The 27,436-nt window shown below is 34.0% G+C and overlaps 1 protein-coding gene across 3 annotated transcripts in view; it reads right to left on the bottom strand.

Annotated features, from left to right (window-relative positions):
* SNX29 (sorting nexin 29) overlaps positions 1–27,436 on the bottom strand; it is an 83,605-nt gene that overhangs the window by 41,208 nt on the left and 14,961 nt on the right. For all 3 annotated transcript variants that reach the window (XM_015876438.2, XM_015876436.2, XM_015876437.2), the window contains 13 exons: positions 27,087–27,157; positions 25,989–26,237; positions 24,227–24,596; positions 23,300–23,418; positions 19,977–20,082; positions 19,467–19,549; positions 16,401–16,464; positions 14,910–15,038; positions 12,628–12,710; positions 5,994–6,100; positions 3,838–3,954; positions 2,715–2,770; positions 1,316–1,397 (listed from right to left, as the gene is read on the bottom strand). In XM_015876438.2, the coding sequence (XP_015731924.1) occupies positions 1,316–1,397; positions 2,715–2,770; positions 3,838–3,954; positions 5,994–6,100; positions 12,628–12,710; positions 14,910–15,038; positions 16,401–16,464; positions 19,467–19,549; positions 19,977–20,082; positions 23,300–23,418; positions 24,227–24,596; positions 25,989–26,237; positions 27,087–27,157 (1,636 nt within the window). The remainder of the gene's footprint in view (positions 1–1,315; positions 1,398–2,714; positions 2,771–3,837; positions 3,955–5,993; positions 6,101–12,627; positions 12,711–14,909; positions 15,039–16,400; positions 16,465–19,466; positions 19,550–19,976; positions 20,083–23,299; positions 23,419–24,226; positions 24,597–25,988; positions 26,238–27,086; positions 27,158–27,436) is intronic.

Here is a 27,436-nt window from a genome sequence, read left to right as displayed (position 1 = left end):
ACATTTTATGTCTGTTTTAGGCAAGTGCTTCGACCTTCTCATGTTACATATCTCTAATATCTTTGCATCGTCAACAGACAAAAAAGAATATTCAGAAGAATGATTTGTACATTTTTTCTCATATCCAATATATAAGCATATGCTTCAGAAATAAGAAAATTCTCAAAATTGTCTTTCTGACAATGTAAAATTTCAAGTATTTTAGAATCTTGTTATGATATTTGGCTTTATTTTTCCTCTTGTTAGAGACCCACTCTAAGAATCAGAATTCCCTGTCCTTCATTAATGACAAGCAACTGATGAAACCTATTCAAAGCCACTTCATAGCAGCGGCACATATTATCTAAACTCCACAAGGCTTTGGATAAAGCCCCGAAACTCTTTCACATTGGTGGTCAGGTTTATTTCAATATTTTTTCCAATTAAAAAAAAAAAAAAATCTCATGCCAAGTATCTACAATTACACATGAATTTCACATATTCTCAGACTTTCACTATTTCTTTTTATAAGCAGGTACAGTCAAATTCTGTCAAAAAACCTAACTAGAGGGACTGCTCCAGAAGTAATGTCTCTTATTATATTGTCTCACAATATCAGATGCAGGCATTGGTAGCATGGCAGTAGAGGTTGAATCTTCCTGCCAGTATCCCATTACATTTCGTTGCCATGCAAGAGATGGCAGCAGAGGGGCAGGTCCGACAAAACGTCATCTGATATGGAAATGCCTATGAAGCAAAGGTGTGGAACATGAATTCCTTCACGAGAGAAAAATAGCTTGCACTGATACTGACTGACGATGTTAGAACATTTATGGAGATCAAACAGTAGATGTTAGCACAATGAGGCAGTGGGAGGTACCTACCAGCAGGGGAGATAGCAACAGATTTTGATAAGACCAGCACACAGGCTCATGTTTATCACCAGCCAAAAATGCACAGCTAATGTTGGTGACTATGTTGAAAAACAGTATTCTGCAGTTGAAAACTTTTTTCTATCAAATAGTGTTATTGTGTTCTTTGGATCTATAACAGTTTCCACCGAAATAAAGAGGAGACATTACTTTTGGAATGACTGTCTACATTTCATAAGTTACCAGTAAGAACAAACATTTTTTTTCAAACATCTAAGCAAAATAGTAGCAAACATGCCCTATGTTTTAATGAAGCAGAATATCATTGAAGGTATTTATATTGTGTAAAATATAAACCAAGACTTTCTAAAATAGTCATCTGGACTATCTATAATAAAATTACACTGAAATCCATTTTAGTCAGAAATTTAACTATAGCATCCACATTAAGAAGTATTACTTACTTGATAAACATGGAATGCATTAGCAGCTTTTCCACGCAGAAAGACTGAGGGAATCCAAACATTAATAAGAGCTCGATTTGATCTGAGTAGGTAAGAGAAACAGTTAAAACAGGAAGAATAGAGAAACATGTTTATGTATTAAAATTGCAAATTTCCTATTGTAGGTTAAGCCTTCAGGTGGCTCAGCACCACACAGTCATTTGTTCACTCCCACCCTTCCTAGTGGGACAGGGGAAAGAATAGAGGAAAAAAAGTAGAACTCATGGGTTGAGATAAAACTATTTACTAAGGTAGGGGAAAAAAAAAAAAAAAAAAAAGGACAATTGTTATGACTGTTTTTTAGTATATACATATATATGAATACAAACAAGAAGTGACGCACAAGCAATTGCTGACTACCTCACCTGACCAATGCCCGACTAGTCCAGAAAGCAATGTAACAGAGCAAGATGAAATTCTCCCCCTCTTCAAAACTCCTTCTATATGATATTGTATGGTAAGGAATAATCCTTTGAACAGTTTAAGTCAGCTGTCCTAATTCCATTTACTCTCAGCCCCTTGGACCTTTTGCTCCATATAACACTGCTTAGCAGAAACTATAAACAGTGGTGTATTATCATTGCTGTTTTCCTCCTAAAACCAAAATCAGCATCACACCAGATAACACCACACCACATAAAAAAATACCATCCTAGATGAAAGAAAGGCAATATCCCAAAATTAACATAACTGGGAAGGAGAAACTGAGGCAAATGTTTAGTTGTTTTTTTTGTTGTTGTTGTTGTTTTTTTAAATGGTGTATTTGACAACCATTGATTATTAACAAGTTCAAAATTTTGGTCCATAACACTCAACAGCAAAGATATGAATTCATTAAAAATAAAACAAAAAAGTAAAACAAACAAACAAACAGAAAACCATTAAACAGTTACAAGGAAGCCACTTCCATCCACTCCCTTCCAGGTTTCTACAATACAAAGACAGTCCAAATCACACCACTTTGATCTGTGATGACCTAATATTTTGTTTGGTTTTTGCAGTGCTATTTGTATGCACTGAGATGAGAAAACAAGAAGGAACATCACGCTAACATCTAACAAAACAAAACCAACAGAAAACAGTAACTTTTTGGTGCTACTGTAGAATACCAAATTCTAAGTTGCTGGATGTACATTTCAAGAATATTCATGAATCTAAACTTCTTGCATTCAGCTTTGTTAAACAATATTCTAGGGCATGGACTGTACAACTCCCCATGTTTCTGGATTTTTTTTTAAACAACAAAACACCACATCTGAGAATTCAGTATTTTGAAATAACATCATAAAGGAAATAAATCTATTTACTTGCTTATTCTTCTTTCCCACAAATGCACAAAACATGCATATTAGAAACTTACATTTCGAAGTCTGACAAACTCTGATCTTCAGATGTTTGACTCAAATCTCCAGGGACCTAAATTTACATAGCAGAAATCACATGCTGATTATTATGCTTTTTATGTATAATATTATAAGAAAATTAAAATTCAACACTCAAGTTGTAAAATGCCAATAAAAACTACTATTTAGAAACAATAAAAAAAATAAGCAATCATGCCACAGTAGTTTAAACATATTGCAATGCAAGGTCTTCATGTAATAATTCCTTTGTGAATGAACTAATCTGGCTTTGTAAAAGGAAAGCATTTTGAATTTATTTTTTTTTTAGATTCTTAAAGACTAATATAATAGACACCATTTCTTCAGCATGTAAATTGAAATCAGCTGCTAGGAGGCTATTATTTATTATCTGAAAAATACATTATAAAAAATATAAAATTAGTGATGCCTAGTTTTCTAATTAACTGAAATTTCATAGTTGGTATCTTCATCTTAAAACGCAGTTTGTGAGAAACTTTGATATGATAAGCCTAGAGCAAATGGGAAGTTTCAACCTCTGTTGCCATCTCATCAACATCCACCTCCAATGCTGTGGGTCAAAATAATGAAATACGCATTATTGTCAGATCAGGTATTTTAGCTCATGATGTAAATAGAGGGATAAATTAAAAGGAGTGAAAGAAGGTATGATGACTAAAGAAACAAAGTGGAAATACCATATTTCTATAGCGTTTTTAAAGACAACTAACCATAACATGGAAAATTTAATTGTCTCTAGGTGAGCAACAGAACTTCAAAACATCAATTGCTGATCTCAGTAGATTTATGGATATAGGTGACCTCATATTTAGAAACTTATCAATTATTTAATGTTGTTCAACCTTTCATAGAAAGCTCACTTAAAAAAAATAACACTAAAACCCTTATATTTGAATGCTTCAAGCAATTTTATTGTCTGAACATATCTACCTTATATTCAATAGTGCTGAAGAGAACGAAAGTAGCAAAAACACCAAATAAGGTGCTCTTAGTTGATGTTTCACCAGCTGCTATTTCTGATAAGCTAATAAAGATTTTACTTCAATATGAGTAAATGTCTTGAAGTGAAGAATGATAATCCTTCATTTAATAAATACTTACCGGTCCTCTCAAATCAATTAGCTCCTGCCTCATCTGGGACACAAGAGCTTCTTTAGCCATTAGAGCACGGTGCAGCCTCTCATTAAACTCAATCAACTCCCCATGCATTTCAGCCACCTGAAAAACATAACCCAGAGATAAATGTGTCTTATGCTGAAAAAAAAATTACTCCTATCGGAACTACTAGACTACAAAGCTGAACAAAAGATTCTGTTCTGAGAGATGATCTATCAGTACCTAATATACCTGGCAAGGGATTTGTCTCAAATGGACAACGGTGCTTGTAAGCCTTACAGAAAAGAAATATGAGACAAAAGGATTTTGCAGATTTATTCTCAAAACAGAAAAAAAAAGACTCCATTCAGAAAATCCTACTGTTAGAAGTTTCCAAGTAAATTATTTCTATATTCCCTATAAAAAGGGAATGTTGACGTAGGCTAGAATCATAGATGGAGTGCCAGATAAGTACTCCTAGGTCATAACAAGAAAAGCTGCACTTAACAGGAGAGGTTAAAACACCTCTACCAGGGCCAACCTGTCACTGGCTGGAGAGGTGGGCCCACACCAACCTGATCCAGTTCAACAAGGCCAACCGCAAGGGTCAGGGCAATCCCACCCATTGATACAAGTTGGACAGAGAATGGCTTGACTGCAGCCCTGAGAAAGATCTGGGGGTGCTGACTGATGGAAGATTCAACATGAGCTGGAAATGTGTGCTTGCAGCCCAGAATGTCAAACGTATCCTGGGTTGCATCAAGAGTGACCAGCAAAGCAGGTGTCTTTCTACTCTGCTCTCATGACACCCCATCTGAGTATTGCATTCAGTTCCGGAGGCCCCAACACAAGAAGAACATGGAGCTGTTGGAGCAGGTCCAGAGGAGGACCACAAGGATGATCAGAGGGCTGGAGCACCTCTCCTATGGGGGCAAGATGAGAGAGTTAGGACTCTTCAGCCTGGAGAAGAAAAGGCTCTGAGGAGACCTTATAGTGGTCCTCCAGTACCTGAAGGGGGCCTACAGGAAAGCTGGAGAGGGGACTTTTTATAAGGGGTAGCAGGATGAATGTGAATGGCTTTAAACTTGAAGACAGTAGATTTAGATTAAATATGAGAAAGAAGTGCTTTACTGTGAGGGTAGTGAAACTCTGGAACAGACTGTCCAGATATGTTGTGGATGCACTAACCTAGCAGCAGCAAAGGCTGCACTGGATGGGACTCTGAGCAACCTGGTCTAGAGGTTCTAGACCAGTCTATGATTTATTTCTATAAAAATGTTTGTTTAATAGGAGATTTGGGTATAAAATTTCATTACATTCATCTGGAAAGTCATTTTTATTTAAACTTAAGATGAATCCATAGTCTTTATTTTTACTTTTTCAGTAATTAATAATTTTATGTTACTTTACAAATGAGAATCTTGTATTAGGAACTTACACTAACATAACACCAACTGAACTAGTAGCTTCCATCAAGCATTTCCATACTGCAGTACTCCACAAGCTACATTATAAAGCTTTATGAAAATTAAACACAATCATAAAAGATCCAGTCAGAAAGGTGTAAGAATGTTTAAAAAAAAAATGATATCAATATGTCAGGAACCTTTTAAAGTTCAATTCATAATACCATAAAGCTTGTTAATAATGGTTAGGGTTATATATAGGGTTATAATAATTATGCAATGCCTGAAACCAACTGTCTGACCATTTTATAATCATCAATTCTAACGTTTAAAAAAATTACTTATTAAAATCTTCATAATAGAAGTATTTCTTAATGCAGTAAATCAAATCAGTTCAAAAGTGATACATCTTTTAGCCTGTCAGTGATTTCTTAACAATTAAGCAAGTTAGGTCCTTTTATATTGTAAGCAATGTGGTATTTTTATACCAATCAATTTTAATAAAAAATATGAATGTGTATCTTTATTAAGAAATGTGTTTCAATCACGTGAATTGTTTTAAATTAGCTTTAAAGTTGAATGATTAAACCTGTATTTTTACAACAGAAGACTGAAAATTAAACTTTTAATTTTTAGAGCAAAAATAAGAATTTTATTTTAGACTAATGGGGAAGAAAAGCTAAAGAAAGAAATGCCTACATCTTCAAATGCTTTGTTATCTTTACTATCCCTCAAAAGTTATGCAGCATACTTTACCTCAATCAATTTTCTTTCATATGAGTTGGCTAGTTCCTCATTGTTTTCTACTTGCTTTTGCTCTGGAACAGTAAGTTCACCATCAGTACTCCAAATGTTTGGCAAAACTAAAACAAAGAGATGCCTCAAATTAAAAACACTGAATTACATAAACATTGTAGACAATCTGTTTCAAAGTAGCAGCTAAAAAAAAAAAAAAAAAAAAAAAACAAACCCAGTTCTTAGAAGTATCAAAATAGGATGTAACATTAAACTATATTGCAAGTACTACAAAACACTGCAAGGAGCTTTCTTGCAGGCACTGTTTAGACAAGTTCTCTAATCTTCACAGGAAAAAAAATAAAAGCTAGATGAATCTCACTATTTTGTGACTACAGCTACATAGATAGTGACTCCAGCTCGTAACAATGCCCTTTGAAAACGAAGCTTGTNTACAAAAAACAATCTCATATTACTTGAACAGAACTACTCACACATCACGGAAGCTACAGATAATAGGGCTGAGAAACTACATTTCAAACTTTACCTAACAATCCATCCTTCTGCATACAGCAGAATCAGCTGTATTTATTTTATTCCTCACAGTTAATTGCTTAATTCATTCTTAGAAACCTTCAATAAAGGAGATTTCATGTTTCTGTGTACAGTTTACTTAAAAGCAAGTGTTATTCTCAGAAAAAGTTTTTCTTGATAGATAATCAAACTTGCTTCACCTGCCATTTAAGCCCAGTACTCCTCATCCACAGTCAATGAAAACTGGTTCATTCTATTCCAGTTCCTAGCCCCCACTTTCATATATGAAAATCATTTGAAGGCCTAAGTAATTCTCCTACAAATTACACAAACTCCAACTCAACTTCTCTTCACAGATCATGAATTTCCATAACCACATAGCGCAACTACACTTAATAGAAGGTCTCGCAAAAAATATAACTCTGATAACACAAAAAGCTTTTGATAGATGAAGAAATACACCAGATGGCATGTCATAACTCAAGATCAGATTTGTTCCTTCATTAGACTGATTTCCAAACCATGTTATTTCTCATTTTCTTACAAACACAATACTATTTGCAAGCTGCTTTCTGCAGCTGCTAATTTAGATTAGCAGACAATTTACTTGATGCCGTTTTTGAAATTAATGTTACTATAATTTTTAATTTGAAATTCCTCTGTTGCCCAAATTTTTCATGATTTTTTCATATCAATTCACTGAACAATAAAAAGTAATTCCTTCATATTTCTTCCATCTTTAGCAAACTTCAGAAAAAAACTACTAGCAGTAAAGAATTCCCATGTTTCTGCCATCATTTATTTAAGAAAGTAGTAACTCAACTTCGTGTGGTGAAATTTAATAGACTGTTCTGTTCACAGATTTTTAAAAGTAGTCATGCATTAAAAACAACAAAAAAGGATTTAACTTGCATGATCAGGGCATGCAATAAACTTGCATGATCAGGGCATCATATAAACGTACTATGAACATTTCAGCAAGACCTCACAGGTCACATGGCATTAATGCCACTATTATTAACAAGTCCAGACATTCTTCCATAAGAAGGACAAGATAGCCACAGCAAATTACTTTTGTTTTAAAAACTTGAAAAAGATGTACTATATACTACTAGTTACTAACTAGAGTTTGCAATAGTTTTGTATAATCAGAAATCACCTTCGATTTTAACCTTCAGTCAAAAAAAATAAAAATAAAAGAACTGGGACAAATACAATTAAAGCATTTCAGAGTTTTCTGCCTCACCCCTACATTTTATGAAACCTTAAGAAGGTTAGTCAACTAGCTTCATGGGTCTGTTTGGGCAAATGAGCACAGAACTCCTTAAATAAACAGGACCTAGAATTATTATATCTCAGCAGGTTTAAAAAGTGGTAGGCATCTAGATCCTGATGGCTGAGAAGTCAAGATTACAATTTATTTAAAGCTTAAATATTAATAATCTGTTCAGTCTACAGTAATTTTCACTCACTTTGAAAGCTGGTATGCTATTCTGAATTTGACACAGTTCTAAAGCTTGGGCATTATATTTATAATTGCATTTTTTTAAAAAGGGAACATCCAGCAAATCACCTCAAGGGAAACTATTATGCTGACTACTGTTTAGCTTTAGGAATCTACTTGATACAATTGGAAAGATTAACATGGTGGAAGGGTGATACAGCAGAGAGACCAGGGCAGATAGGACAACATTTCAAAGGAAAAGGTGCTCACCTGCCTCCAAAGATCTAGACTCACAGAAAGGACTATGCAAGAGAGGGATCTCCAACCAGGAGATATTCCCCAGGGGAATTCAGCCCTTAAATGGGGTCTAAGAGAGGTCACACTGCTGAACTGCCTTCACCTGTGCTCCTAGGCCTGACTGGGTCCTTTCCCAGGTGATAAATCAGTGGTTCAAGCCATGACTCAACAGTTCCCATACATTATTAAAAGCTATCATCAATAGCATCTGATCTGATAGACTCTTCTCTATTTATTGTAAAATAAAATAAAAAGCTGTATAAGGTCAATTTATTTTAAGCCTTTCAAAATAGTTTCACAGAAATTCTAAATATATAGTGTTCTAAAATCTCCAATATATGAGAAGACTTCAGTTCTGATATCATTTGGAAGACAATCAATCATCATTGAAATTACTTATTACAGTAACATAATGTGTTATTGAAATCAGCTCTATGAAACAGGGTAATTATCGCTGGTGAGGTCAATTTCCTAACGCTGAGTATTTTTCAAGTTTAAACAAAAAGAACTCCCTGTAAGGCTAAAGTAAAAAAATTTAATCTATGAGTATATGGATTTATATATAAGAAACAGGAAAGAGTTACAACTTAAAATTACGAAAGTAGAGAAATCAGAAGTTCCTTCATCCTATTACTACCAATTGTCACAGTCTAAGAACACAGCAATAAAACAGATCTTGCAAACATACTGTTATCCTTTAAACACAGAAGCTAATTAAGAACAAGTGTTATGGTCACTTTAAATTATACTATAATTAGAATTTAAAAATTTGTCTTAAGTTATACAGTGATGAATGTATTGGAAACTATAAATAGCACTTTCTAGAAACACAAACATTCTTAATTATCAAGAGTAATAGCTGATGAATTAATGCTTACAATATTGCAAGGTAAGTATGCTGGACAAAATAGTTACTAGACATTGGTCTCAAAGGAGAATGTAAGAAATTAGCATTCACAAATAACTATCTTACTATCAAGCTATTTTTAGATGGCAGTTTTTTAATACATCTCACCTTGAGACAGTGTTGTCTTTCATTGTTGTTACTAGTTGGCAATATTTTTTTTTTTACATAAATACTCACGTAGTCTAATCAACAAGTCTTTTTAATCAACTTCTTCACTATGGGACCAGGGTCAATTAAAAGCAGAAGAAATTAAAGCAGAAGAAAACAAGTAAAAGATGCTTTCTGTTGTCCAGCAACAATCTGAATACAACATAAGGCCTAAGAGTTCAAGGAAGCCACTGAATATTAAAAATATATATATGGGTATTATTATGTACATATGTGTATATTTTATATATATACATTTGTACATATATTAAAAGAGAAACAACCAGATTTTCNTATATGGGACAGAAGGATTGCCAAAAGAGAAAGGACTTATGCGTTATTTCAAACTAAAGCGATAGATTCTCAAACATATTTACAATCAAAGCAGCATGTGCAGTTCCAGGATTGCTGGCTGTCTCTGATAAACGGTAATTAATGCCAGCACTTTCCTCACTAAGCTTCAGAGTTACCATTTTACTGAGTTTCTAGATCTAATTCTGGTGCTGTAAAACTGTTCCCATATATTCAAATAAAATCTTGTTGTTTGCTACCACAATAAAACATATGAACACTGGAATAATATAAATCACTTATCACATTGGATGGTAAACATTGAAAACTTCTGGAAGTCTTCAAACTGTGACTGCCAAAAGCCAAATGTTTTGAAGGGGAAGTTAGAAATTACACGGTAAGTTTTACCTGTCCCAGAAGATGCTTTCCAGCTTGGATCCAATTTGCCAACGCTGTGTGTAAGCTTTTTTCAATATAATCAATTTTTAAATTGCTTATATTGAAAAAAAATTATATTAATTTTTAAATTTAATTATATTAAATTCAGAGGCCCTGTAATCATGGTCACTGAATAAAACATGACACACTAAAGCCCTAAGTAGTCTAATGACTTTTGTTCATATTTATGTTTTGTTCAGACTAGGAGATTATTCAGATGACTGATATGGGATCTATGGTCACAAGAGCAGAACATAACTTTTTTCTGAAAGTAGCTTCTTAACACTTTTCTATCTCCACACTATTAAATGCACACTGTTTTTTACTTCTCATGAAGCAGAAGAACTTGTGATGACTATATTGCACTTCAGCAATCAATATTCATATTTTTCTTTAAATATGTACTTAGGTATTATTCACATGTCTAAGTAATCTTCTGAGTAAGAAGCCCCAATTCTACTAAAAAAATCACATAAATCACCAATGTTAGAAAAAAAATATTCAGTTATACAGAAAAAGAATATGTGATATTTAGAATGTAAGACAAATTATTACAAACAATGCACAGGTGACATAGTTGTAATTTATTTTGGTCACTTATGGTAAGTATTGTAAGTAATTACTGTGGGTGGATTAATATCCTTTGAGCATAAAGCATATATATATTCTTTCTTAGAAATGCTGATAGTGTTTCACATCCCTTCTTCAAGAAAATCAGACCAACCTACTCCGTTTCTATTCTTACCGTTCACTAATTTGCACAGTTTAAACAAGGCAGAATATAGTTAGCCAAGGAATTTTTAATTTTTTTTTTCCCCATAGACTCATCATGGAAATTGTCAGTATTTAATGAAGTATAATTTCTGCTGTTATAAGAAACTTAAGAGATGTTATTTGTGAATAATTCTTAACATAAACCATTAAACTACAACAGCCTCAGAAGTAAAAATCCATACTTACAAACAACAATACTTTAACAGAATTTTTAAACTAAAAGTGTGGTAACAAGCCCTTAAGAACAGGATTTATGTTGTATTCATTCATATAGTCATCTATATGACAATGACATTGACAACTAGGAAAAAAAAAAAAAAAAAAAAAAAGACTGCCAGTTTCTGAAAAGCCAGCTACTTCCTCTCTCAAAACAATATCTGTAGATGGTATTCCCACCAGAAGATGACTCAAAATTACTACTCCAAGTCACTTTGTCAGGGACTCTTCTGTCAATTACTTTACTAGTTATCTTTCAGATTATAAAAGAAATATCTGGTCCATAGAATGGTGTGGGTTGAAAGGGACCTTTAAGATCATCTAGTTCTGGCCTCTTCACTGCCGGCAGGGATACCTCCCTATTGACCAGGTTGCTCAAAGTCCCATCCTTCATGTGTAAGGGAAACTTGATCACAGCCTGAACCTCTGATTAACCATCTGTGGCAAAAAACAAGTCAGCTGAAGGTAATTCAGCTGTGCTCCCGGAAGGGGTGGAGCTTGACTACACGTCCCCTAGATCCCATTTAAGGGCTGACCACCACTAAGGTAACATCTCTTTCTGGAGATCACTCCATTGCAGAGTTTTTGTTGTCACTCTCAATGTTGGTGAGCATCCATCTTGACTGAAAGACTCAGCACTGGTGAGTCTCTCCTTAGATACCCTCTGGTTATCTATTTACTCTGTAAGTACAACTGTACACTTATATTATTCCAACTGTACAGCATGACCTGGAATGCTTCCAGGGAGGAGGCATTCACAACCTCATTGGACAACCAGTCTCACCACCTTCGTAGTCTAAATTTACTCTTTCCAAGCTTAAAACCATTTCCCCTCATCCTGCCTTTATAAAAAGTCCCTCTCCAGCTTTCCTGTAGGCCACCTTCAGTTATGCATTTATTCTTTTTTTTTTTAATAATAAATTTATATCTGATAGCCTTTTCTGGCAGGTATATTGCTTAAAAAGTGAAATAATGATTAAAGTACGACCTTCTTTCTGAAACTGCCAGAAAACCTTCTCTAATAGTGAGTAGAAAAATGTTCATCAGTGTTTTTCCTCAAAAGGAAAATATACCAAAGCTAAGATATCCTGATGGTTTCTACTGAACAGTAATTCAGTGGTAAGCCATCACATAAAATTCTTTTACAATCAATACTGATGTCAAAAAAAGACTGTTCAAAACAATAGCCCAGTGAGAGACACAAGGGGCTGTTTTCACAGAAATGGAATTGACCTCTTTTCAGCTCATATTTTCAGCAGGGGGAGGGCTGATGTCATACTGGATAGGATGTGGGTGCATGAACCACTCCCTAGCCACACTGGGGTTATTCAGTGTGGCTGAAGTGTTGTTTATTGATCTGGGCTTGCACAGGACTGGGTAGTCAGTTATGCACAGAGGTCCACTTCAAGATCAATCAGAAAAAAAAAAAAAAAGCAGATGCATATAAAGAAGGCCTATGGCTATTCACTATCTATTCTTTCATTGTAGGTTTTTATACAAGTCTGGGAGCAACTGCCAGCATTTGGTTATTAATTATGCCTCCAATAAATTTTGTCTCAATGGCAGAAGCCTGTGCACGGATTTTTTCTTTTTCCCTTCATCCTTACCTTCCACTGCTTGACCTTCTCTTCTGAGCATCTGGACAGCTCCTACATACTTCTTAAGTTGCACTTTTAGCACTTCATTTTCTCTGTTGATTAAAAACACCAGCATAAGAAAAGATTACTATTTTCTCAAAATAGAAGACCATTTCATAGGAAAGAAATACACCAGCTGTGATAATGGGCTTCACTTAGCTTGTCATTAAGATTTTAAAAACAAACAAACAAAAAAAAAAACATTTACACATTAAATAACATGTCTACAGACAGAGTACCAGGCAAATTTGTTTTCCAGGAGTACCTGTAGTAACTATGAAACTCTAGATAGATCACATACAGACTACAGAAAACTGAAAACAGTTAACACACAAAGGTGTGCATTTCACTTATGGGAATTCAGTTAAGAAAGAGAGCTGTTCGGAAGCACATGCAAAAATGTTTGCTGGAACTTATTATATACGTTGGCCCATATATATGTTTTTATATGCTGTTGTGTGCAATATAATTCACAATCCAAAATTAACCTATCAAATTGCTTTCCGGATTATGCCACTGTTTTGGTTGTTCCACAACCAAAAGAATAATCAACTTAACTGCCTTGATGCTTATATACCATTACCCGCAATTAGGCAGTTGTAGAAAGTTCCATAAATCCTGCGGAAGACCTTCTTTAAGGTAAGGATGATGGAACAGGTTGCCCAGAGAGGTTGAGTGGTCCATTTCTACGGAGATATTCAAGACCCACCTGGAAAACTACCTGTGTGCCCTACTGCAGGAAACCTGAGATTCTATAAAATTCATTTCACTGAAGATGTCATCCATCTAACAATTCCTAATTCAAACACCCCAGATGGTGTTTGAGGAGTTCCTGTGTCAAAATTTCAACCATACTAAATATGGCTAGTGAAAACACACAAAGTTACGCAAATGTACTGCATTTTATGGGTTTTTGAATCTGACTGATGCATTAGCAAAACAACTTGACTGAAATATGCAGTAACATCCAAGTTGAAAGTGTACAGGAAACACAAGCACAACTGGAAGTTAGCAGCAGCAAATCACTCTGCAAATTCCAATTATTCAAGACCATTCTGGATTATCTTTTTTTTTTTTTTTTTTTTTTTTTTTTTGCCAGTCATCTGGCCTCAAAGAAATTAAGCTCTTTCAAAGTGCTCAAACAGAATGTAGTCACTAACAAGATAATTTATGCATTGATGTAGGTAGAATTTTGAAACTGAACTATTCATTGGATGTTTTGGAACTAGTCAAGATTAAAAGAGAGTTAGAAAGGCTTTTTTCTTTGTTTTAAGTACTGCTTCAAATAATTTTAATACTGTCTAATATAATTACAATAACTTTTATGCTTTGCTCAATATATTTTTCTGTGTTTCATCATTTCCTCAATTCCAGGTCTTCCATCACGAGTTGATTTAATTTCAAAGCTAATTAAGGTTGAAAAACATTAACATTTATTCATAGCAGTGGTTGCAAGCCAACAAAACAAACCTTAAAGACAATTAGTATATATTAGATTACAGTAAGCAATCAACATAAACATAGGATAATCAAAATTCTTTTTTAATTCCTAATTCTGAAAAGGTAAATAACTGATTTATAATAGCAGTATATATATATGCACATACATATATTTAATTAGCATCCTAAGAAAATACACTATAATGTTGAAAAATGTCATACGAAGTCATGCTTTTTGCCATAAATAAGTGTAAAAAATTATGTCATTTTCTCACCTGATTTCAAAATTAAGCAGCAAGGGAAACAGTGAAATATGGAAGACAACAGGGAGATTAATCTGCCTGCCTGTATGACATTGATCTGCCAATAGGACAAAAATATAAGAGATATTGGTTTTGTTTTGTTTTGTTTTTTTCTAAATAATGAGGATTGTTTGTTGCTTGTTTATTTTATTAATGCTGAAGAACAATGGATTGGACTAAATCATATATGTATTTTTGGTTTCTTTGTATTATTACTCTTACTCAGTATTTCTTAAATGATTCCCAAACAGTGTTTTAGAATACTTATTAGGAATATAAAAATTCCAAGGAGTACTTATATACTTCTTGCCTCACAATTAAATATCACAGATACGTTATCCCCTGCTGTCTTCCAAGATCCCTTAGCAGCATTGGCTAGATTCATTACCTGACTATCCAACCCAGGCACTATTTTAGCAGTTTTTATTTCTTACTATTAGACTTATTCCCATTTTAGAATTACTTTCTAATTGCTGCAATTAATTTTATGACTGTTTTAACGTTTCTCACCGTGCCAAGGCTTGAACTTTTGTGGCATGTCGCTCTTCCTGTTCTGCTACCTTCCTTCTCCAATTGTCCATTTCCTGCCTTATAGCTGCAGAATGCTCCATCTCACCTTCAAGCAGATTTCTAAGGGACCTGGAAGATGGCAGCAGCATCAGTTAGGAAACTAAATAATAATTGGAGGACACTTATCAATTGCAGAGTAGGTTGTTTGAATACCATTAATATCACCCTACAATTTCAGGTAAATTCAATGTAAAAAAAAATTCACCCAGTCTGTTTATAGAAAGAGATGAAAAGCTGCAAACAAAAAGTATCTGATCAAAACTTACAACAACTGTAAGTGCTTATTATTACATTTGATTAATTTCATAAGCATAAAGTCATAGAATCACTCAGGTTGGAAAAGGCCTAAAAGATCATCGAGTCCAACCATGACCTAAGCATGCTACCCTAAATAACAACCCTCCACTAAACCATGCCCCTGAGCACCTGTACACAAAAATTTACTATAATAGAAAATGACTTATAACATGGTTTCTGCGCAACAGTGAAAGCTCCCATTTCCCAGAAACAATCTATAAGAAATTTGTTTATTACCCACAGCATAAGACAGGTAGGACACTGTCATACACCTCTGTGTGAAAACCTTGATGAGCTAAGAAGGGTCAACATGATGTAAAACCCAAGCATCTTGGTCCTTCAGACAAAACACACTAAGCTGAATGGAGCATTAGTTTGCAATTATGGGAGTGAGGAGGCGAAAGAGGCAGCAAAACATTATCAGTTAGTATTCTCAACCTTAAAAGCAACATTTAATTAAAATATCTATTAAAAATGTAAATTACTGCAAAAATCCTATTACATAGTAATATCTCCAATATATACATAGTACATCTCCAATAATATCTCCAATATATACATAGTACATCTCCAATATATATATTTTTTATATTTTTATTTATTTAACAAAGTGCTTCAATATATTAAGTAAATTAGGTCTACAAGCATGTTGAACAACATACTGTTTTTACATTTACATCATTATTTTGCCCCAAGTAAACAAAAGAACATTCATGTATGAAAGCCACTTCCAATGAAACACTGTTAGCGGTCCTATTTCTGCACCAGACGGGGGGGGAAAAAAGACAACTTTGAATATTTGCATAAATATAAACTTTAACTCATTCAGAAAGTCTCATGAGATCATAAGACTCTTTTGGCTATAAGTTTTGATTTCAAAAGCCGACAACTAGCAAAACCACCAAAGACACGTATATGTGATTTAAATTTAAACAAAAAAAAACGAGCAGTTGAATATTGATTCCACAGTTGAATGTTGAAGTACTAAGCTTTCCTTTCAAATAAAAATAATATTTACATCATAAAAATGACAGATTACACACAGCTTTATAAGGACATCTTACGTTAGAGAAACTGAGGGACAACAGGTTTTTGAAATTATACAGCACTTCTTGACCAGAAAAAGAAAATTACCTATTCTGTTCTTCCAGTTCATCCTTTCTATTCATCATGGCCACTATAGCTTGACGAAGTTCATCTAAAAATGAAAAGGAGAAGAGGAAAGATAAAAGGGGAATGGAGATGTATTAGTGTGCCTTTTTGCTCATTTAAGATCAAACAGTTATGTATGTGGGGGTACTATTTCAACAACACACTTAGGATGATGACAAAATCACTTGCTATTCAACAAAGCACATGACAATTCTCTTGATCTCATCACTAATTTGAGAAACCTTTTGAAAACTGTATTACTTAACACAGTATCAGAAGTACTGATCAAATCAAATTAATCTCTATTTGGTTTCGGTATAAACACAAGTTCGTCTATAGTTTAGGCCATTTTAATCAAAGCTACATGAGGCATCTTAAGATATAATGCAGCACCTTTTCCCTGTATTAATGAAATTTATTGTTGCTTGCTTACCTTCTCCAAATTGCTTTCTTTGATACAAAACCTGACATGGTCATGTAAGTATTATAATGAGACCAAAGTAGAGATTATGTCATTGCTTTCTCATGACATTTCTTCTCAAGCTCAGTCTATTGTCTTAAAGACGATAGAATTTCTGAATCTTATTTCCTATTAAAGAAACCTTACTTCCTGTAAATAACTTCAAAAATAATTTACCTCCTGGTATCAAGACAAAAAAACTAAGACAATTTCTTTGAACTTGTAAGAAGTATAATCTTCAGGTGCACTACCATTTCAAGGAAGGTCTTCTGTTTCAGTGTGGGGATAACTTAAGGATCATCTTTCTGTACACAAGTCAGTTTTTCACTTTCATTTTTTTGAGTTATGTTTAATGTTGATAATCAGAGTAGCTTTTCTGTACTATACAGAAAAGTGCCGTCTCAAAGTCACTCACTTGGAATTCTGCTGCTATCATAAAGGTTTTAAAATCTAACTGTACAGCTGTACTACTACCAATTCCCATAAATCTACAGAAAAAAATATTAGGGCTTAATCATCTAACCTAAATGAGATTTTGACTTTCAGATCTTGTACAAATCCACAAAATAGAGCAACCCTTCAAAGATTTGAATGGCTTCTAGCAAACACCTGAATACATACAGTTTCTCATAACATCTGTTTTGTTGTGTTGTTTTTTTCCTGCATATCAAAGGGACTGAGAAAAAGGATAGTTCTATACAAGCAAATCTAACAGGAAGCAGGAAAAGAAGAAATAAAAAAACCAACTCATTACAAGCTTTGTCTCCAGAATTAAGAAGTACAAAACACCCACAGTCACTGGAGGTCTCACAGCTTTTTTCACTGCACTATTCCATTCAATTTTTCTTTATTGTGTTAGAATTATTTTCCATGCAACCAAGCTATAAGCTTCACCATTTAATAAGTCTTCTACTAATTGCAATACAGAAAAGGAACTCAGTGTCTGGGTTTGTCATAGCAATGAATTGTTCCTGTATGGAAAATCTACAACCAGTAGCAACAAACTTGAAAAAAGTATTTTTGTTCAACATATTTGGAAATAACTCTTACAAAGTTATTAACTTGTAAGAACAGGCAGTTGAATTTTTATTATAATGATAATTAAATTATTTACAAATAGTTCCACTGGCTTCATAGATTGACATCTTTCTCCTATTTCTTCCCTCAAAACCTCATCTAGAATAAAAACTTAATGTTTACATCTAAGTTTCTTCTGATACTGTGGCTCACTTCATTTAGAAATTGCTAAATATCAAGAATTTAAAATCTCAAAATATATTTTATATTTGATGATTGTCTTAACTGCACATATGAACTATCTGAGCAACTGAAAAGAGACCAACTGCTGGCATCTATGAATAAATCAATTAAGTGCGATAAAAGCAGAAAGTTTCCCATTAGAACTCTATTACTGAAAAAAAAAAAAGCAGCTAACACAAATAAAAAAAGAAGGGTTGGACTGTAATAATAACAAGCATAAATATACATTGACCAAACCAACAACAGTGATTCCATCTAAATCAGCATCTTCAACTATGTGACTTCAAAGTCCCAAGCTAGATTCCCACTTCAAAGAGCACATTAAATAAAGCAGATCTAAAAAAGCATTAAATAAGACCTAAAAAAAACATTAAATAAAGCAGATCTCAGTAAAGCAGATCTATACTAAAGCATGAAACAAAATTCAGTAAAAATGCACAGCTCACCTCCTTTAGCATGTCAACATTAAATTAGAATACAGCATTAAAATTTCATAGTGTTCATTTATTTTGATTATTCATAAATCAATTTCACAAATGAATGTTGCCTACACTACTTCTGTATTCCTGAATGGAATTCAGAATTTGGACATAGTTAAAAAAACATACACATAACCCAGAGTTTCAGGAACAAAGCCATATCTACCAGTTCAGTTGCAAAACTTTCTGTACAGGGAGAAAAATAAAACTGTACTTGCTTGTGTCTTTAGACAACAGGACAGTTTAAGAATTCTTCATTCTGCAAGTTTATGTGAAGCTTTAAAGGTTTAAAGATGAGGTAACAGACAGCCAGTACAAGTCTTCTTCTTACAACAAAGGGTACTTTATCCCATCGAGCTTGATTCTCAACACTACTGAAAATAAGACCTCAATCATAAATAAAATTTCCATTTATGAAAGCACAAATTTATTTTTGGAGCAGATTTTCCATATTAAAACCATATACCAAGTGCACAAAGAGTTCTGGATTTGTTTTTTTGCCCCACTAGGCCTTACAGAAAGCACACCAAATAAGACCATATCAGAAACAACCATCAGCACTTTTGCAACTTGCAGAAATTTAAAGATAATAATCATTACTGTTCTTTTAACTACTCACAACTAGTATAAGGGTATTTATAGCAAATCTGTGGAAAAAGAGGCTAATGTGTGCATCTGCAATGAACCTTGTATTGCCAATTCAGAACTATTTTAGGGAAGCCATTGTGGCCAGCATATAAGAAATGAACCCTCCATAAACAGATGTTACTGAAATAAAAATAGAAATTAAGAATAACAGGACATAAAAAAATAATTCCATTAATCTAGATCCATCAAGGAAGTACTTACTAATTGTCATGGATTCGGGCACAGTGGCTGAAGGCAACATATTGCTTAAAGTATTCACTTGAGCTGGAGGACTGACTTCCACTCTAGTTACAGAAGTACAATATCATCAATAAACGTAAAGAAAATCCTGAATTCAAAACTTAAGAAAAAAGAAACTAGAATTCTCATCAACTATTCAAAACACATAATCACGCACAGAAAACAACATATATTCATCCATCTTATGTTCAATTATTGTTTAAGATATCTGTTTTGTATGATTTAAGAGCACAGGAAAAAAAGCTCAAACCAATCAGTCACAGAAAGTATGGTTAAAATACCCAAACAACATAAAACCTATTTTGTCCTGCCAAACATTTCCAAGAATAGCCTAACAAACAGTTTGTTTACCAGTGTTGAATGGCTATCTGTTAGACAAACATAATAAGCTGGCAGCTATCTATAGGTTGCAGGAGTTGTAGGTTTTTTTGTGTTGTTTGCTTTTCCTGATGAGATATATTTGACACATACCTGTAGGGAAGGTCAGATCTTCTTGGAAACAGTTCTACTGCATCAACATTTTCATGCCCCCCTCCATTCTCCAGTTTATCTAGAGCAGAATGCATACACAAGCTTTCTTGAATTAATATTATTATAAAAATAAAAACAAAACAAGAAAGAAAATAATTACATTTTTTTACCCAGGTACATTTACCTTCACTAAAGAATTTTACTTTACCTTTACTAAAGAATTTTAAGTGCTTAAAAGACTTCTCCAAATCTGGCTTCTGCATATTCACCCCAAACCCAGGTAGGATTGTAACACAATCATCAGTTTAGAAAAGTTTTCCTATAGCAAAACTACTTATTATAGTATAGATATTGACATTTAATGCTGATAACAATGCTGTGAAGTTATGAAGAAATTTTATATTGAATTTATTTTAAAGTCACAGGAGTTTAATTAACATCTGACATCTGATACTGCAAATCTATTTGGTGACTTGCAGTTAGTTCCCAGTATCTTAAACCTTGCAAAGCTGCCATCCCTTTATACACTCCCAACAGAGCATCATGGCTCTTCTTCAACCTTTTTCTTTTTCTCTCTCTCTCTTTTTATTTATTTATTTATTTATTACATTTGGTACACACACCTATGAGCCAAATATCAGAAATCAGGTATTTCTCAGAAAAGCGTGGATAATACACATCTGTCCACAGATTCACAACTTTCAGTATCAAAACATACACACCACTGGGCCTGTCATGATGGCAGGTCACCTGATAGGAAAAAAAACTACATCCTCCTTCTGAGAATGTATTAAGAAATACATATATATTTATATAATTGTATATATATATGCAAATATTCTGCACCTCAGTATGTAAGGGTTACAAACATATCACAAAACAATACTGAAAAAGCAGGAAGTCTGGAAAAAAAAAAAAAAAAAGATGGGAAACAAGAGTTATGTCAGGTTTACTATGGAGAAGAAAGTTCTTTTTATTTTTTATTTATTTTTTTTTTTTTTAAGCTGTAAAGTTTACTGACGTTCAGTTTCTAACTATATATTCCATTTTGCTTCCAGGAAATTGATTTTTGACTCAGGCTCTCTAATCTCTAAGCATGGAGAAGTGATATGTCCTGACACATCCCTGAAGCATAACAGCAGACTGTGAAAACTCATATGAACAAATAACACTGTGTGCTATATATTTGAAATAGATTACATCTCATTATTCATCTGTGTAAGATCTACGTACCAAAATAATGGCTTAAACAATACATATTACAGGAGCTCACTAAATATGTTAGTAATAGACCCTCTAGCGAAGAATACACAAATGTTCCATCATTCCAGTGCTGTTTAGAAGGGCCCATTGACAGAAATGAAAGATAAAACTGTGAAACTAGATAGCAAAATTTGTGATGCTGTTTGTTATAGCAGATGAAAATGATTTTTTCCACCAGCCCAATACCACGCTGTATGCTGAGCTTGTGTACTGGATCACACAGTTTATCAGGAAGATAAAGAGGGAAATAGGAGAACTGAAAAGATTCATATAAAGTAACACTAAAGTGGACCTGATTGGGTCTTAAGCACTGTCTTCATAACAGTTCCAAGATGAAGTAATGTTAATGAATTATCTGTCAAAGGCATCGTTACTGATCACATAATTATAGAAAGGCTGGGGTTGGAAGGAAATTTTAAAGATCATCTAGTCTAACTTCCCTGACAGGGCAGGGCTATCTTTCAACAGATCAGGTTTCCTGACTCCGATTTCAGCTACATATATCCTTAGCTCTAGTTTCTGATTCCCTGCTCCTATTGTAAAATCCAGCTGCCTACTACTTCCTTCCACAGTTCAATTACAGAATCCCATTTCCCCTGCTCCCCCCGATACAAGTGAAAATGTTGACTTATATTACAGATTTCAAGCTGTTTGAGTCAGATAACAATTATAATCCTACAGAGTTGGCTTTTATGTTTCTGCAAAAATTCATTTAAGATAACAGGCTCATAACTATGGCACAAACTGTATGTTTTCTAAATCCACTCTTTCATAAGCAGAAAATGTGGGAAAACTAGAAAAAAAATGAAACACTTTTTTCTGAACCTCTGGCATTTCTTAAGAGGTACAAACACCAGAATACAGCAGAGGGCAGTATAGCATTATTTTATGAACCATGTTATTTTTATCTCATAACTTAAAGAAGAAAATCACACTTTTTCAAAGCCATTCAGTTAACTGTCTCTTTAAACTCTCAGAACAAATGATGCATATTCAAAAAGCATTCAATTTTTTACCATTAAAATAGATCATTTGAATGCCACTGGGAAGTTATTATTAGTCTCTGAAAGGAGAATGCATACTCAAAGCTTTACAGAATGCAATGTTTTATAAACAGCTAGCAAATATCAACTCCATGCATTCGTGAGGAAGCTTTTTTGCTTTTTGACACCAGAACAGATACTGAAAGCATAGTGAGTGCTATTTTCCATACCTCTATCCATTCTCATTGCTTCTGGTCTTCAAGATATGGTCCACACCATTCTTTGAGTGCAGTTCCCAAAAGCGCAGAGGCCAAAGCATTAACTTACAAGGGACTCTTTAATTTAAGCATCTCAGCATGCAATGTGCTTTCAGTGCAGAAGCACAACACTGCTAATTCATTATGGACTTGTAACCCGCTATAACTTTTTCCAAATCATTATTTCCTACCCAATCACTCCTCATCCCATTTATACAGAGATAACAACAACTATTGAACTGGGCTCCTCCAGTGGCGCAGTGGTAGGAATGCCTCTTGCAACACCGGAGACCCTGGGTTCGAATCCCCCCTGTGGCGCAAGTGGTAGAAGTGCCGCTTTGCTACACAGGAGGCTCGAATCCCGGGGGTTGGACTCAATGATCTCTAAGGTCCCTTTCAACCCGCACAAGAATGTGTTCAGTATTTAGTAGTTTCTCTGATCTTCAAGGTCAAATTCAAACTACCAAACAAACTGATAGCTTCGTCCAGCTTACTGGCATCTACCAATTGGATAAGGATACTTCCTATTCAACCACTCAAATAATTACCAGAGCACCACACATACAAGACTACAGCTCAGTCACAACAGATCTCTGGTCTATTTTCACATGGATAAATCCTCCTCAACTAACCAGCTTAGATATGAGCTATGGAAAAGACTACCAAAATGAAGAACTTTGACTCCCACCAAAAAAAAAAATAATAATAATAATTTTAACATCATCTTCAGTTTGTACAATGCTATGCTTCTTTACCACTGCTGCATGTTAGAAATTGCATTATAAAGTTTGTTAGCATTACATACAATTAAAATATTTACCAGTTTGGGAGTAAGAGTCAACAGCACTGACAGGAATCAGAACATCTGAGTCATAATTCAGGACTTGTAGAGGAGACCAACCACATATCTGAGCATTGCAAGTGACTATTTCATGAGGCCTATACAGAAAAACAAAAATAAAAATTATATAGTCAAAGATTTCCACAATGCTCATATTTCTTTCAGAGATACGACTTCATGAAAAACCTTTATTTCAATACCCCTGCCAATATCTTGGTTCAGATGTACATAAATTCACAAAAGACGTACATAAATTTCCTATAGCGGCCTTCCAGTACTTAAAGTGGGCTTACAGAAAAGATGAGGAGGGACTAAAAGAGGGTAGGTTTAGATTAGACATTAGGAAGAAAGTCTTTTCCATTACGGTGATGAGGCACTGCAACAGGTGGTCCAGTGCAAGGTGGTTCTGCTCATACCAGGGAGGCGGAGCTCAATGATTTTAAGGTCCCTTCCAACACAAACTATTTTATAATTCTATGATTCTAAAATCAGACAATTTCAAACTATCAGTTTTATGGTTTTGTCTTGGTTAACATTACTCTGATACTAGCAGGCTCTGCTTAAAATATATGGTTTTTCTGTGAAGCCAAACTAAAGCTGGCATCACACTATGAATAAGTACATGTCAAATATGTCAGAATTGCAGCTTTGCAAAAATTTTGGAAACTGAGAGCCTCATGGAGAACAGAGATTCTCTGAGATTTGAGATTCTGAAATCTCAAAATTCTGATTTTAGGTGAAACATTGATGCAAAATATCCCCAAACTAGGCCAAATAATTTAAACAAAGAACAAATTTAAAAAAAAGTCCACTAGGATTTTTGTTAGTTACACAAATTTGACAGTGCCCACGAAAGAAGAAATAAGAGAAAAAATTACCACTGGGTTCTTCAATAAAGTTACTTACATTTCCGAAGACTCAGTTTCAGCTTCTGTTTCTTTATTTCCTAATGTTTTTTCACATAGTTCATCTTCATCTGCATCTTCATCATCAATACTCTTCACATCTAGTTTCTGGTATTCATACTCCCCATTCATGAAAACAGAAATACTTTTCCAAGAGTGGTTACTTTCATTCCCATTCGAATTTTTTCCATGACTGGTTTTGGATGAGGGTAATATAAAAACTGAAGACCTATCTAAATTCTCCACTGAACTTTGTCCCATCATAAGGGTCTTTGTGGCATCCCCCACACTTAGTTCATCATTTTCTTCATCAAATGAGATTATATTTGTCACCTTCTTCTTCTTTTTTCGATCTTTCTTATATTTCAATTCTATTAGCAACATAAAAGTTTACATATTTTAAAAAAGAAAAACAAGAAAGAAAGGATGTGCTCTGTTAACAGAACTCACATACTGAATGCATTTATTAAAGAAAAAAAGAATCCATTTAATAAGGTACTTCATTATCACTCCATACACACATTAGTCTTTAAATCTGTCAACTGAGCTTTATATACTTCATGTAACACAAATTTTAAAAATTATTATAATAGTATTCAACTGGAAGTGGAAAAAATTAGTTCAAAAAATGACAAAAAGAAATTCAAGAGTAAAAATCTTTCAGGCACCTATTCCTGTGGACTATAATAAGTGTATATTTCAGAGTATGTCAACACAACAGGAAAAAAGCATGAAATATTCCTGGGAAATAGTGATGATAAAGATGATAAAATACTCTTTCATTACTTTTGGAACTGACAATCACAGAATCATAGAATCCTTAAGAGTTTTAAGAGACTTTTAGAGGTCATCTTAGTCCAACTCCCCTGCAATGAACAGGGACATGCACAGCTAGATCAGGTTGACCAGGGCCTGATCCAGCCTCACCTTGAAAGTCTCCAGGGATTAGACATTAACTGTGGTTAATATACACTGGGCAATCTGTACCAGTGCCTCACCACCCTCACTGTAAAAGACTTTTTCCTTATATCTAACATAAATCTACCCCCTTTAAGGTTCAAGCCTTTTCAGGTTGTTCTATCACCACAGACCCTGCTAAACAGTCTACAGACCCTACTGAAGACTCTAACGTATAATAAATATCACATTTTAATTGATTAATTTTAAAATACAAGGGATTAAAATATTGTGTCCTTGTCAGTGATGGTACCCTGCAAAGTGGTTAAAACACTAACACATGTAAAGTCCAGGAAGACCTATGAGTAATTTTTCATTTGCGGTAATTACCTGTCTCATATAGGAGTTTAAACTATAAACTTAGATGCTGCTTGAAGACTACAAGCTAAATTTTTTTTATCCAGTACATCAGAACAGCTTAGATGGCTAGCAAAGTGCCAAAAGTAATCATACTAAAAGTGAAAAACCATTATAGCAGACACTACAAGACATAGTCTTATGAGTAAGAAGTTGAAATCCAGGTCACAATTACAGCACCAACAAGACAGTTTAGCTTCCCTCCAGCATTGATAAAAGGAAGCTAAAATAAATATTAACTTTCCATTATCCACACTAGTAGTTTCAAAAAATAAATTAAAAAGAGCCAACCACACTTAACATTTCACATTCAACTGTTTTGCATGCACAGCACATGCATTTTTTATATCTTCTTTCCATACAGTATATTAAACTGAATTGAAAAAAAGTTATTTAAACACATATTAATGTAAGTCTCTGAATGACATCAATATTGCAAAAATGCTTACCAGCATTTACATTCTTTGAGAGAACAGGAAGCGGGTCAGTGTCTTGATCAGGTTTTATGAGAATAGAGACAGCAGAGGATGCAGTTATCTCTCTAAGAAGACTGCTAACACCCTGAGTGGATTCTTTCAATAATGAGGTTACATTTTGTGTTGATTCCTTTAATAGATCAGACACTGAGGGTGTGCATTTGCTTTGTCCGTTTAAATCTCTATTATCAATGTTGATTGCAAAGAGAATGGAGTTCAGACCTACAGATAAAAGAAGGGAAAAATGTAAGACCAAAACTCCACTTCACACAAAAGTTACAAAAATAGAACCCTGGTATATATGAATGCTGACAGGTAAAACATTTTTTTCCAAAATTTTCCTACCACTCTCTGTGCATGAATTCTTTCTGCTCCACATATCATTCACTCTTTCTAATATACTACTCAAGCTTTTTCATGTTCTGAATTTATCTTTACGTATACAGTTCACATTACTTTTTGAGTACGTAATATGCAGCTGAACTGGTTTATTTAGTCTTTTAACTGTAAATAATGCTGCAATTTTACACTGCAGCTTTAAAATTTATTGGATCCTATACTCCACAAATAAAAACCTGTTAATTCTATCTTGCATAGGGAAGCATGTTGATAATGAATCTCAGAAAATGTATGTACACAGCAACAATGCACCACTTCTGAGAGCTAATTCCAGAAAAATCAAGCTAAATGTTGCCAGGTCTTATTAGTTCTTCCAGCACATTTATTTGTATTCCGGGTCTGACTAAAAAAAAAGCCTACCATTATTCTTTTCAGGTCAAGAGCAACCTATTTCTTCTTCAAATCAAGACAGTTTCAGGGGAAGAAAAAAATTATACTTACTATCAAATAGTCAGAAAATCCATCTGAAACACTTCAGAAACAATAGAATAGCTAGATCCAGTATCTTGACATTTTATAACATAAACTGGCATAATACTTTTACTGTTTACCCTGAATGTGTATCTGATGCACATTCTCCACAGAAGCAAACAGAGAAAATCCTTTCAACTGAAACAGAAATGATGTCTCAAAATGTTTTCCCAAAACAGTAGTATATAAGAGAGGTGTTACCAGCTGCCATTGTAGGGATCATACTAGAATGTTCTTCATCCATCATAAAAGACCAGTCTTCATAGAAGACACTGTGATTTGAAAAGAAGAAGCAAAGAATATTGAGTTGAACACTTACAATACATTCCACTGTTAAAACTCAGAAAAATAAGTATGAGTACACTGACAAATCAAACATACATCACAGTAATTCCCTGAACTTCTGAAGTATTTTGACTGTCTAAACAATCACTTGAGACATCTTAAAACAGTAAATAAACATGCATTTCTTTAGATGAAAAATATGAGAATCACTAAAATTGTATTTTATCTGTGTTTTTTTTTTTTATTTGGGGAAAAAAACCACTTAG

The sequence above is a fragment of the Coturnix japonica genome, chromosome 14 (genome assembly GCF_001577835.2).
Source record: "Coturnix japonica isolate 7356 chromosome 14, Coturnix japonica 2.1, whole genome shotgun sequence".
Taxonomy (NCBI): Eukaryota; Metazoa; Chordata; class Aves; order Galliformes; family Phasianidae; genus Coturnix; species Coturnix japonica.
The sequence above is the reverse complement of the archived record's forward strand: the minus strand, read 5'-3'. Positions and strand labels throughout refer to the sequence as shown.